The sequence below is a fragment of the Oncorhynchus gorbuscha genome, linkage group LG05, assembly GCF_021184085.1.
Source record: "Oncorhynchus gorbuscha isolate QuinsamMale2020 ecotype Even-year linkage group LG05, OgorEven_v1.0, whole genome shotgun sequence".
In the NCBI taxonomy this organism is placed as follows: Eukaryota; Metazoa; Chordata; class Actinopteri; order Salmoniformes; family Salmonidae; genus Oncorhynchus; species Oncorhynchus gorbuscha.
In genome coordinates, this window is record NC_060177.1 from 66,952,993 (window position 1) to 66,964,950 (window position 11,958).

The 11,958-nt window shown below is 41.5% G+C and overlaps 2 protein-coding genes across 2 annotated transcripts; one reads left to right on the forward strand and one right to left on the reverse strand.

Moving 5' to 3' along the window:
• Nucleotides 1-245: 245 nt before the first annotated feature.
• Nucleotides 246-4,217, reverse strand: LOC124036353 (UPF0561 protein C2orf68 homolog). The gene is made up of 4 exons (XM_046350822.1): nucleotides 4,006-4,217; nucleotides 2,996-3,111; nucleotides 2,754-2,899; nucleotides 246-932 (listed from the first exon to the last, which is right to left on the reverse strand). The coding sequence occupies exons 1-4, from the start codon at nucleotides 4,113-4,115 to the stop codon at nucleotides 810-812; spliced, it is 495 nt and encodes a 164-aa protein (XP_046206778.1). The 5' UTR covers nucleotides 4,116-4,217; the 3' UTR covers nucleotides 246-809.
• A 189-nt stretch (nucleotides 4,218-4,406) lies between these two features.
• LOC124036352 (U4/U6.U5 tri-snRNP-associated protein 2-like) lies at nucleotides 4,407-8,542 on the forward strand. Its single transcript, XM_046350821.1, has 13 exons — nucleotides 4,407-4,629; nucleotides 5,002-5,074; nucleotides 5,177-5,271; nucleotides 5,375-5,511; nucleotides 5,723-5,875; nucleotides 6,005-6,230; nucleotides 6,377-6,451; nucleotides 6,577-6,644; nucleotides 6,793-6,981; nucleotides 7,461-7,603; nucleotides 7,725-7,860; nucleotides 8,022-8,108; nucleotides 8,241-8,542. The coding sequence occupies exons 1-13, from the start codon at nucleotides 4,581-4,583 to the stop codon at nucleotides 8,292-8,294; spliced, it is 1,485 nt and encodes a 494-aa protein (XP_046206777.1). The 5' UTR covers nucleotides 4,407-4,580; the 3' UTR covers nucleotides 8,295-8,542.
• Nucleotides 8,543-11,958: the final 3,416 nt, after the last annotated feature.

Here is an 11,958-nt window from a genome sequence, read left to right on the forward strand (position 1 = left end):
ACTGGCTATTTAATTGGGAATTAAAGGGAAAGCGCCCTATTGGAAGGAGCTGCACTGAGACGGTTCAGAAAAATTCAGGGCCGTCACACCATGCATCACCCAGGTCGTAAATTAAAACATTTACCTGGAATTGCGTAAGAGAAGGAGATCGATTAGCATACGATATTGAACACCTTTACCAAAACTGTATACACTAATCTGCATACAACCAACCACCTTTTGTGAATAAATAGCCAATAAACCCCTTTGGAAAATAACTATATTTAATATACAGTATGTAATACTGAAACAATAAGGACCTCTTCATAAATGTACATTATCAAAAATAAAGTTTCTGAAAATATAGGCCAATCAAAAATAAATTAGAATAGAGCGAAGTCATGACCACGGCACATTTGTAACAAACACAATAAAAACAGAACAGCTACGACCAAAGGATTTGCTCTCCAAGCCTAATGGTCAAAGGTGGGTGGTTGGGGTTACAGTTAAGGCCTGGTGTGGCTCAGAGAGGGGTCCAGGTTGTATCAGCTAGGTCCTTTGGAGCAGGTTGACAGTCAATGCCAGTCCAATAGAGGAGCAATGAAGTCAGATCCATTTCTAACATTCTGTAAGTCAATCTATTCCACACAGAGGGGATGGCTTGGCTGTGTGAAGTCACTTGGATCCTGGCTTTACAGTCCCTTAGGATGAGGGTCCACAGTAGTCTTCTGCTACTAGCATGCTTTACATACAGGGAGAAGGTTGGCCAGAGGGTAAACAGAGGCTTCTTGGTCCTCCTCACCCCTGTTTGTCAAGTCCATTCTCCTCCTTTAGCGTTTGTTCCGCCGTTTATCCATTTCTTTTCGAAGCCGGGCCTGCAGTGCCATCCTCATGGTGGAGTCCAGAACATTCTCCTCCGCTACGCGCTCCACCACCCTTTCTGGCTTATCCTCCTAAGAGACAGATGGAGCACAGGGGTCATGACAAGGACACAAAATATTTAAGTGATAATGCCAGAGAAGCCAATGTTTGGAGGATATATTGGCATGGATATTAGACCCGATATGAAGTCAGGACACTGTTGTTCAGAGGAGCTCGTCAACAACACAGCTAACAATCACTTCAAACTGATGCTGGAAAGACTGCAAACTAGCTTAACGTCATGTAGTTGTACTTTTTAATTTTTTTAATCTCTCACACACCTACGCACATGATTTAGACTGGCTGAGAAAGGCTGCTTGCCTGTCTCATCACATTAATTACTATGGGGCAGCTGGAGATTGAATTTCAATATTGAATTTCAATATTGAAACATAGTTGCAAATGTCAGAGAGAGACAGCAAGGTTTATACAAATCTCCGCTGTTGAAAACAAAATGTTCGTCTAAAGGATATGAGAGAGAATATCTAGATGTTTTTTTTTCTAGTGGAGATCAAGTTTATAAATTGTCAGCTGGGTTGATGAGACCGTGGATTGCGCAGTCAGATGGAACATGGTAAATAGGCATTTTAACGTCATAGATTTAGCACGTGGTAACTTGTGAAGTAGACACCGGCTGGAATGCGGTTTTAACCAAACCGCATTCAAGATTATACCCACCCATTGTATAAACATATAGGATACTTGAAAAAGTGTTGAAAGCTCTGCTGAAGGTGTTGAAACTACACTATATGGGCAAAATAATTTGCTATTTCCACCACACCCGTTGCTGACAGGTGTATAAAAAATATTAAAAAAATCAAGCAGACAAACATTGTCAGTAGAATGGCCCATACTGAAGAGCTGTGACATTCAACGTGGCACAGTCATAGGATGCCACTTTTCCAATAAGCCAGTTCGTCAAATTTCTGCCCTGGTCAACTCTAAGTGCTGTTATTGTGAAGTGGAAAAGTCTAGGAGTAACAACGTCTCAGACACAAAGTGGTAGGCCACACAAACTCACAGAACAGGACCGCTGAGTGCTGAAGCTCATAAAAAAATATTTTGTCCTCAGTTGCAACACTCACTATTGAGTTCCAAACTTCCCCTGGAAGCAACATCAGCACAAGAAGTGTTCATCGGGAGCTTCATGAAATGGATTTCCATGGCCGAGTAGCCGCACAATACCAAGCGTCAGCTGGAATGCTGTAAAGCTCGCCGCCATTGGACTCTGGAAATGCGTTTTCTGGAGTAGTGAATCACGCTTCACAATCTTGCAGTCAGACGTACGAATCTGGGTTTGGCAGATACCAGGAGAACGCTACCTACACAAATGCATAGTGCTAACTGTAAGGTTTGGTGGAGCAGGAATAATGTTCTGGGACTGTTTTTCATGGTTTGGGGCAGGCCCCTTAGTTCCAGTGAAGGGAAATCTTAATGCTACAGCATACAATGACGTTAAACAATTCTGTGCTTCCAACTTTGTTTATAACAGTTTGGGGAGGGCCCTTCCTTTTTCAGCATGACAATGCCCCCATACACAGAAATGGTTTGTTGAGAACTTGCCTGGCCTGCACAGAGCCCTGAACTCAACCCCATCGAACAACCTTTGGGATGAATTTTGTGATGAATTGGAACACCAACCTAATCGCCCAACATCAGTCCCTGCAGCAATTTTCCAACATCTAGTAGAAAGCCTTCCCAGAAGAGTGGGGGCTATTATAGCAGCAAAGGGAGGACCAACTCCATATCAATGCCCATGATTTTGGAATGAGATGTTCGACTAGCAGGTGTCCATATACTTTTGACCATACAGTGTATGAACATGACCAATAAACTTTATTTGATAGACAGACCTTGAGTACGATGTAGGAGGTGACATGACCAGAGTCAGCCTGGTAGTCCAGCCAGAAGAGCTCAGTTCCATGAGTCTCTGGCTCTGTACTGGATCCACTCTCATTCCACTCCTCAGTCTCTGCACCCACTCCTGGCTGAGATCCATCTGGAGACACATATACATACATAAATAAATCACCACTTACCAGAGCCTTCCATCAAGTTGACAGAAGAGTTCATACTATCAGCAGTGTTTTCTTACTTCCACGTCGAGGATGGTACACTTGGATGTCTGGTCGTCGGGGGAGTCGGGAGGTAGTGGTGTGCCTGGGCCTCTGATGCTCATTGGCCTGCTTCACCTGCTTATCATAGTCATCTCTGCAAGACATCAAACAAGTCAGTGCAAAGAATCTATCAAAACATTTAGAGAGCATCTTGACTGGCTGCGTCACCTCTTGGTATGGCAAATGCTTGGCATCCGAACGCAAGGCACTACATACAGAGAGAGGGTTGTGCGTACGGCCCAGTACATCACTGGGGCCGAGCTCCCTGTCATCCAGGACTTCTATATCAGGTGGTGTCTGAGGAAGGCTCTAAAAATTGTCTAAGACTCCTGCCACACAAGTCATAGACAAGCAATACGCACATAATCCAAAAAGTTTAAATAAATTAATATCAGAATGAGCAATATATCAGACTGACATCACTCAGTCCAATATTTCTTTCTTTTACTTTTTGGATTGTGTGCATTGTTTGTATCACTAGGCATTATTACTGCACTGTTGGAGCTATGAACACAAGCATTATGCTGCACCTGCAAATCTCTGTATGCGACAAAAATAAACTTCGATATATAATGACACAGATACAAAGATGAGTCCTCTATCCATCTCTACGGCCTGTTGTTCACACGCGTATCTGCCCGCTCATTGGCTAGAATGGTCCCACTTGATCGCGCCTGCCTTCCATCTTTGGGATATGCATTTTCATTGTTAGAGCGGTAGCATGTATATATTGTCAATAGAATATACAGTCTTTAGTTATAGTTAGGGACGTCCCAATGAACCCGTATTGCACTATCCCTTTGACGAGCGGAAGGTCGCTGTTATATATTGTGCGCATGCGTAGAAGTGGTTAGGCGTAATAACGATTAATTTCAACATTATGTAGAAAACACTCGAAATTGAACATCTGCATGCTCTCAGAATGAATTACATTGATAAAATATATACTCCACGTGTTAGCTCAGATTAACAATGTTTAGTGATTCACCTGGCAATCTGGTTCCTTCGAATGTGGTGTAAGAAACCGTGGCTCATGTCCAAACGACCCGTACGTTTATATTTGAGCTCTTGTTCTTCATCATCCCGCAAAATCTCCATCGTGATTGATTATTGATTTAGTATTTCTTTATATGCGCAACACCACAACAAGCTGCATCTTAACGTTAATCAAGCTTTTAAAGTGGGCTGCTGTCCAACTAGAATTGCACACGGAGTTACGAGCCTGTTCATAGTCTATTTTTAATATCACGTTTCTACCCAGAAAATGATCATTTTCTCACATTTTGAATCCTCAATTAATTATTTAAATTGTATAATAACCTATGTGTGAAAGCTGCGTCAAGTTAGAGGTCCACATAAAAACGGCCAACATTATTCAATCTCAACCGTTCGGTTTTTGCCAGAGTAAACGTGAAAACTCGGGGTACACTCTGGTTGGCCATTTTGATATTGTAGTCTGGAGTTTGCGTGTTTTGGCGAGCTTGCTGGTTAGCGAAATAAACTCACCAGTGGCTTTAGCTAGTTAACTATACATTTTCTCCATACACAACAAAGATTAACGCTATGGTATCTGTAAAACGGGAGCGAGAAATTGACTTGGAAGACGATGAAGGTAGCTAGCCAACATATTTTAAAACTTGTATAAGCGAACTCTAGGTAGTCACACGCTACAATAACTAGCGAACGTTGCCGTTTATTTCTAAACGTGTAGCTAGCTAGGTTAGCTGCTAAGTTAGCCTAAATCACATTGTTGGTAGCTAGCTCTAGCTGGCTAATTATTGTTAGCTAGCTAAGACCCCATTTAATTAAGCATCAAACGTGTTTTTCCTAGGTGCGTTATTGTTTGCCGCCAGAGCAGAGGTTTCCTGTAAAAAGAACGAGCTGTGTTAGCTAACGTTACCTAGCTTGATACGATTGTTGTCATTGTTAGTTAACATTTAGCTACACTTAATTATTTGTTGAAATTGTTATTTGTCTTACACAGTACCTGTGAAAATTGGCCGTTCGTCCGAGGACCGCAGAAGTCGCCATTGTCCCTACCTCGACACAATCAATAGGTAAAGTCAACTGGCCTTAACATGGAAGATGCACAATATAAGGCATTTGTTGAATGTGTACTCTTTGTGTAAATCACCTCTAACACACACATTTGTCTTCAGGAGTGTACTGGACTTCGATTTTGAGAAGCTATGCTCCATTTCCCTCTCCCACATCAATGTATACGCCTGTCTCATCTGTGGGAAATACTTCCAAGGTAAAGTATCCAATACTTCAGATTAACGTTGTTCCCCCCTCTACCTGAGAAGTGTTCTGAAGTGTATTGATCTAGGCCGAAACCAATGCAATGTATATTCCAGGTAGAGGTCTGAAGTCCCATGCCTACACTCACAGTGTGCAGTTCACCCACCATGTGTTCCTCAATCTGCACACCCTCAAGTTCTACTGTCTACCAGATAACTACGAGATCATTGACTCATCGTTGGAAGACATCACGGTGAGTCTACAGAGATGGGTGGTGCACACAACTCTGTTAACAGAAAGAATGTGTCAAATGCATCAATTCAAACTGATTGACTGGTGCTAAACTGATAGTTCTGAATTAGAACTTTTTAACAGTTCTTGTTCAGTCATGGTTTATACAATCATCCAGTGGTATGTGTCTAAAGTTATATAGTGGTGGTAATGTATTTTTCTTTGTGTTTTAGTATGTACTGAAGCCCACATTCACCAGACAGCACATCTCTGGATTGGATAAGCAGGGAAAGCTGTATCGAGCCTATGATGGCACCACCTATCTGCCTGGCATTGTAGGGCTCAACAACATCAAGGCTAATGACTACGCTAATGTGGTGCTGCAGGTAAGACTGTCATCCAACACAAGAGTATCCACTGGTGAATCTGACATCTCACCATTCACATGCTGCTAAACATTTTCCTGTGTGATGATCATTCATGTTGATTATGGTGAACTGTTTTTATCCTTTCAGGCCCTGTCCAATGTGCCCCCACTGCGAAACTACTTTTTGGAAGAGGAGAATTACTGCGGCATCCGTAGGCCGCCGGGTGACATCATGTTCCTGCTGGTGCAGCGATTCGGTGAGCTGATGCGCAAGCTGTGGAACCCACGGAACTTCAAGGCCCATGTGTCGCCCCACGAGATGTTGCAGGCCGTAGTGCTGTGCAGCAAGAAGAACTTCCAGATCACCAAGCAAGGTAGGATTTTATTATAACACATTCAGTGAGACATATAGCCTCGATTCTCAAGAGCAATTTTATTTTTAGTAGTCAGATGAATGTTTTAGTATGTGTTGCACATTATGTTGTGAATAAGCTATGCTGCTGATTGGTCTGTCCTTCAGGGGATGCTGTGGACTTCCTGTCATGGTTCATGAATGCTCTGCACGGCGCACTGGGAGGAACCAAGAAGAAACCCTGTGAGTGTCAGTGGGAGGTGAAGGGAATGATGTTGGGGAAGTGTATTCTGCCTCATTGTACAACCTGGGAGATTAACAAAGATATTCCCCACTTCTTTCCCCACTCTCTCCTATTGCCATTATAGCAAGCCTTACCAAAGTGTTCCAGGGTTCCATGCGTATCTTCTCCAAGAAGCTTCCTCACCCCGATTTGGTAAGTTGCTTATTGTCAACCCTTTGTTAAAGACTTCAACATTGTATCACAGTTTAAATCCTTATTTGTGAATTCATGACTCTTCAATATGATTACATATTTGAACTGTTAAATTGTCTACGTTACATGCCTTTCTCTCCCTCTCCAGCCACCAGAAGAGAAGGTGGCTCTGCTTCTGAAGGAGGAGTACCAGGAGGAGATGTCTGACACCACTTTCCTCTTCTTGACCCTTGACCTCCCCACAGCTCCGCTGTACAAGGATGAGAAGGAGCAGCTCATCATCCCACAGGTCCCCCTCTTCAACATCCTGGCCAAGTTCAATGGCAACACAGAGAAGGTACTGCCCTCAAACTCAATTCAATTTGCTCAGATGAACAGCACTCCTATCTCCATGCCAGCCATCTCGCCCATCAAGTGAGATGGAAACTAGCCTCGGAAGCCTAGGTTTCTCACATCATTTTTTTCCCGAAAGCCTGGGGAAATTCTCCTCGGGAAGATGACAAAAAGGGGTGGAATACGGTGATCAAGATGTAAGCTAGTGATGAGTTGCCACTTATCAAGCCAATCAAATATTTAGCATGGGTGGATTTACAAACAGATGTGTTTCTGAAAATATTTCAGACTAGCAACAAGCTTGCTAGCGTAAGATACAAAAGTAACGCTGCTAGTGCTCCCATTCAAATGCAAAATCTTCCAAAAGCAGAGTCAACGAGACAAGATTTAGAATGTTTGCCTGTGAGACTCCAGCTTCTGTTTGAAAGAGATTTGATCACCTCTTCTTTGACCTTTCCTCTGAACCCGCCTGTTTGCTTTTAGGAGTATAAAACATACAAAGAGAATTTCCTCAAGAGGTTCCAGTTGCTCAAGTTGCCCCCCTATCTCATCTTCTGCATCAAGAGGTTTACCAAGAACAATTTCTTTGTGGAGAAGAACCCCACCATTGTCAACTTCCCCATCACGTAAGTGTTGCATACTTTCCCCATATACTCCCCATATACTCAGTTGTAATTTTGCGTTGTGCTCAGCCTTATCATTCTGTGTGTGTTTTTGACTGACCCCTTGCATTTGCTCCTTGATCAGGAACGTAGACCTTCGTGAGTATCTGACAGAGGAAGCACAGGTCACAGAGAAGAACACAACCTATGACCTGGTGGCCAATGTGGTGCATGATGGGAAGCCCACTGAGGGGGCATACAGAATACATGTCCTGCATCATGTAAGTTACAGCTGTGTGTTTTAGGATTTTTGTTTTCTGGTGAACTCTACAGGTGCAAATTTGCAAAGCTTTAGATGTGTAATATTTCTTGATATTGTGAAAGAAAATACTCATCCTGTTCAGTTATTGGTGCTAATGTGAGCCTGTCTTTGTCGCTGAAGGGCACTGGAAAGTGGTACGAGCTCCAGGACCTGCAGGTGACAGATATCCTGCCCCAGATGATCACACTGTCAGAGGCTTACATTCAGGTAAGTTCTATTGTCACATTGATCACTGAATATACAATATGCTGTTCTCTAACTTACCTGTTTATGTCTAGATAAGTTACTGACTCCCACTAACTGTCAATTGTGTTGATGTGTGGGTTCTCTGTGTTCCAGATTTGGAAAAGAAGAGAGAGCGAAGATGACACAACTAACCACACTGGGGCATGAATGAGGCATTTAATGAGCATTGATCATATTTAAAGATTGATTGTACAGGAAAGAGCTGTCACTCGCTGGCTAGTGGTCAGACAGTATTGGATACTGTCCAAGATGACCTCAGGGTAAGCCCACACCACATGAGGACCAGGACATTTTATTTGAGGATTTTGGCTATAGCGAAAACAATGTTTACTATTTTTTGTTCTTCACTTACATTTTTAACTGTAAATGGTAGATTAAACCAGCTTTGGCTTTTCTGTTTTCAGTCATTAATATTATTTAAGATTTTGCACAATTTGACACGTGTTGATTTATTAGTCTTAGCCATAGTTGGGTCTTTATTTGTGAAACAAGGAAGTAAACAATAAATACAATTCCAACATTTTGAATAAGACATGACCAAATAGTGAAGGTTACAAAAGGATTTTCGTATTATAAGCAGTACATTATAGGATAAATATACTCATGTATACACAAATACTTCGGACTCACACATGAATATTACTTAGATCATAAAAATGAAACCTAAACATTGTATATTAAACTAAGGCAATGTATTGACATATTACTGGTTAAAAGGATGTCTCCATCAAAGGAGGTATATGTTCACTCAAATATATTTCTTCAAGGCACTTCACCACTTTATTTACTGTATCATATTTGTTTTCCCTGATTAGGACTGATTTTATATGAATAACTTTATTGCAGATAACAGGGGAAGTAACAATTTCTAATGTAAATGAGGTATTATGCTTGTGGATATATCTGCTTAAAAATGTCCACAGTTCTTTTAACTCAATCATTTACAGTATGTTTGAATGAATTACATACTGTACTCGTAATGGCCCACACAGTGAAAATCAAACCTGACACCATCAAATAATCTCAGTGCTACACCATTAGCCTACCAAGTACAAATCTAATGAAGGAAATGTACAGACATTTTTCTCAAATTGCTCAACAGTGAAATATAATACCTATTAAATGTAAAGACAAATTAAGGCAACAGTGCAGTCATTAACATGTGACATTCTTAAACACACTTAGCAGTTAATAAATGCAGATAATTCATCATAGCTTCATCCATGAAGGGAGATCTCTGGGTGTGGTTTTCAGCTCTAGTTCCTCATGACCTTCTGGCAGAAGTCTACCATCTGGAGTTATATCAAAATGAAAATAAAACCAGATCAGATATAATGCACTATACCAAAACATTGATGTGGGTAGTGTTGTTTTTCAGACAATAAACCCTGGCTTAAACTATGCTCTAGTTTGCCTATTTACCTGGTAGTTTGGGTTATCGTATCAGATAGTAAACCATGGCAGATCTAGTTTACTTATGCCACACTCCTGAGAGGTTTTCGCATCCCTGCAGATGTAAATGGGTACACTGGTTCTTCCTCTGAAAATGCTGCTCTTTCACAACAACACACACATCAGCTCTCTGGAGCAGACAGTGACAAATAGCCGATAGTCACTCTACACACAATCACACCACTGCTGTCACTGGGACAGTCAATCTACAAGGGTATTGGTCTGGGGATTATAGACAGTGAGGTTAGGAATGTCATACACTGTAGAGACAGTGGATGACCTCTCCTATGACTGGGATGTGAATGGTTTTAATTACCTCACATGCATCCATTTGGCTTCCCAGAACCTTCTGGGGCCCGTACTGCTACTCGCTGTTTATCTATGCATAGTCACTTTACCACTAACTAGATGTGCATTCGGAAAGTATTCAGACCCCTTCACATTTCGCTATGTTACAGCCTTATTCTAAAATCAACTCTTTACATACTTTGCATTCAGAAAGTTTTCAGACCCCTTCCCCTTTTCCACATTTTGTTACGTTACACCCTTATTCTAAAATGGATTAAATAAATGTTCCTCGTCAATCTACAAACACTACCACATAATGACCATGCAAATTTATTTAAAAAGAAAAAATGGAAATATCACATTTACATAAGTATTCCGACCCTTTACTTAGTTCTTTGTTGAAGAACCTTTGGCCGTGATTACAGCCTAGAGTCTTCTTGGGTATGACGAGCTTTTAAAACAAAAACTGATACCTTATTTACATAAGTATTCAAAACCCTTTGCTATGAGCTCAGGTACATCCTGTTTCCATTGATTATCTTTGAGATGTTTCTACAACTTGAGTGAAGTCCACCTGTGGTAAATTCAATTGATTGAACATCATTTGTAAAGGCACACACCTGTCTATAAAAGGTCTCACAGTTGACAGTGCATATCAGAGTACAAAGGAAGATGGTGGAAGTGGATACTGAGATCGAATTAAGCAGTGCAACCAGCAAATTTGGTGAAGAAAAATGTTCTGAATGGACAACGGTAGTATTTGAAAGTTGGAACAAAAAGGAAATAGTCTAAAATTGGAGTGGATGGCACGTGTGTAAATGATAATGAATCACTTCTTTTTGGGATGTGTTTGAGTAAGGCTGCATATGTGGAAAACTCGTTTGAGGTGTTAAAAATGGTGAAGTATGCGCTTGGAAAAGTGAAGTCTGTCAGAGTGGCCAGGAAAAATCTTGTTTTGCTTAATTGTATTTCTGAAGAGCAGAGGAAGATTGCAGTGAGCCTCAAAAGAATCCGAACAACAAAAGTTTTTTTTTCAAAGGAGTCATCTCAGGGGTGGCGATGGATGTTCAGGCTGAATACCTGAAGAGAATTCCGGGTGTGGTTGGTGCCTGACCCCGATGGGTGAATGGTGGAAAAGAAGAAAGTCTGTCAGTCCTATTGTTGTTTTTTTGATAAAGAGCAAATGCCTACACATGTGAAGCTTGGTTATGTAAGATATGCCGTAAGAGCTTCCATCCCCAAACCACTGGAGTGTAAGAATTGTAAAGGATTTGGCCATATTTCAAGTGTTCAGGCGAACAGAGTATACTGTAGAAGGATGAAGGTGTTGCATTTGTAGTGGGGATAATGTTCCTGGAGTGCCCTGTACGGGCGAAGGAAATTGAGGTGCAAAAATTTAGTGGTCAATCGAATCTCCTATGCAGAGGCGATTAAAAGAATTGAGAAAACGAGTGATGCTAGTGAAGATATGGTAGTGGATACACCACAGCCTGTAGTAAAAGTTTGCTGCCAGACAAAATCACCTTTTTAACACACAGGATGATTTTGTTGCGTTCATTGCCACAGTTCTAAACTGAACAGCAAGTCTCAAAGAAGTCGAAGAAACTGGACATTATTGTGGTTAATGGGACTCAATAATTTTACATCTGAAGAATTGTAAGGGGAACTGGTGCCGGAAGTCTCCCAGGTTCCCCTTCAGCCTGTGTAGGGATCAGATTAGTTTTATTTTTTTTAACAGAATTGTTGTTTTGATTTATTATTATTTTTTTGTTGGGGGGGGATATGGTAGCCTGCTTGGAGTTTGCCAAAAGGCATATAAAAGAGCTCACAGACCATGAGAAACAGCATTCTCTGGTCTGATGTAACCAAGATTGAACTCTTTGGGCTGAATGTTAAGCATCACGTCTGGAGGAAACCTGGCACCATTCCTATGGTGAAGCATGGTGTTGGCGTCATCATGCTGTGGGGATGTTTTTCAGTGGCAGGGACTGGGAGACGAGTCAGTATCGAGGGAAAGATGAACGGAGCAAAGTACAGAGAGATCCTTGATGAAAACCTGTTTCAGAGCGCT

What these genes read in the sequence shown, in the direction of transcription:
- LOC124036352 (XM_046350821.1), top strand. Translation starts at nt 4,581, where the DNA reads ATGGTATCTGTAAAACGGGAGCGAGAAATTGACTTGGAAGACGATGAA. An exon ending in CATCGTTGGAAGACATCACG is followed by an intron (nt 5,512 to 5,722) that starts GTGAGTCTACAG and finishes TTTGTGTTTTAG; the next exon opens with TATGTACTGAAGCCCACATT. An exon ending in GAATACATGTCCTGCATCAT is followed by an intron (nt 7,861 to 8,021) that starts GTAAGTTACAGC and finishes TTGTCGCTGAAG; the next exon opens with GGCACTGGAAAGTGGTACGA.
- LOC124036353 (XM_046350822.1), bottom strand. Translation starts at nt 4,115, where the DNA reads ATGGAGATTTTGCGGGATGATGAAGAACAAGAGCTCAAATATAAACGT. An exon ending in CGAAGGAACCAGATTGCCAG is followed by an intron (nt 3,112 to 4,005) that starts GTGAATCACTAA and finishes GATGTCTTGCAG; the next exon opens with AGATGACTATGATAAGCAGG. An exon ending in GTACCATCCTCGACGTGGAA is followed by an intron (nt 2,900 to 2,995) that starts GTAAGAAAACAC and finishes ATGTGTCTCCAG; the next exon opens with ATGGATCTCAGCCAGGAGTG.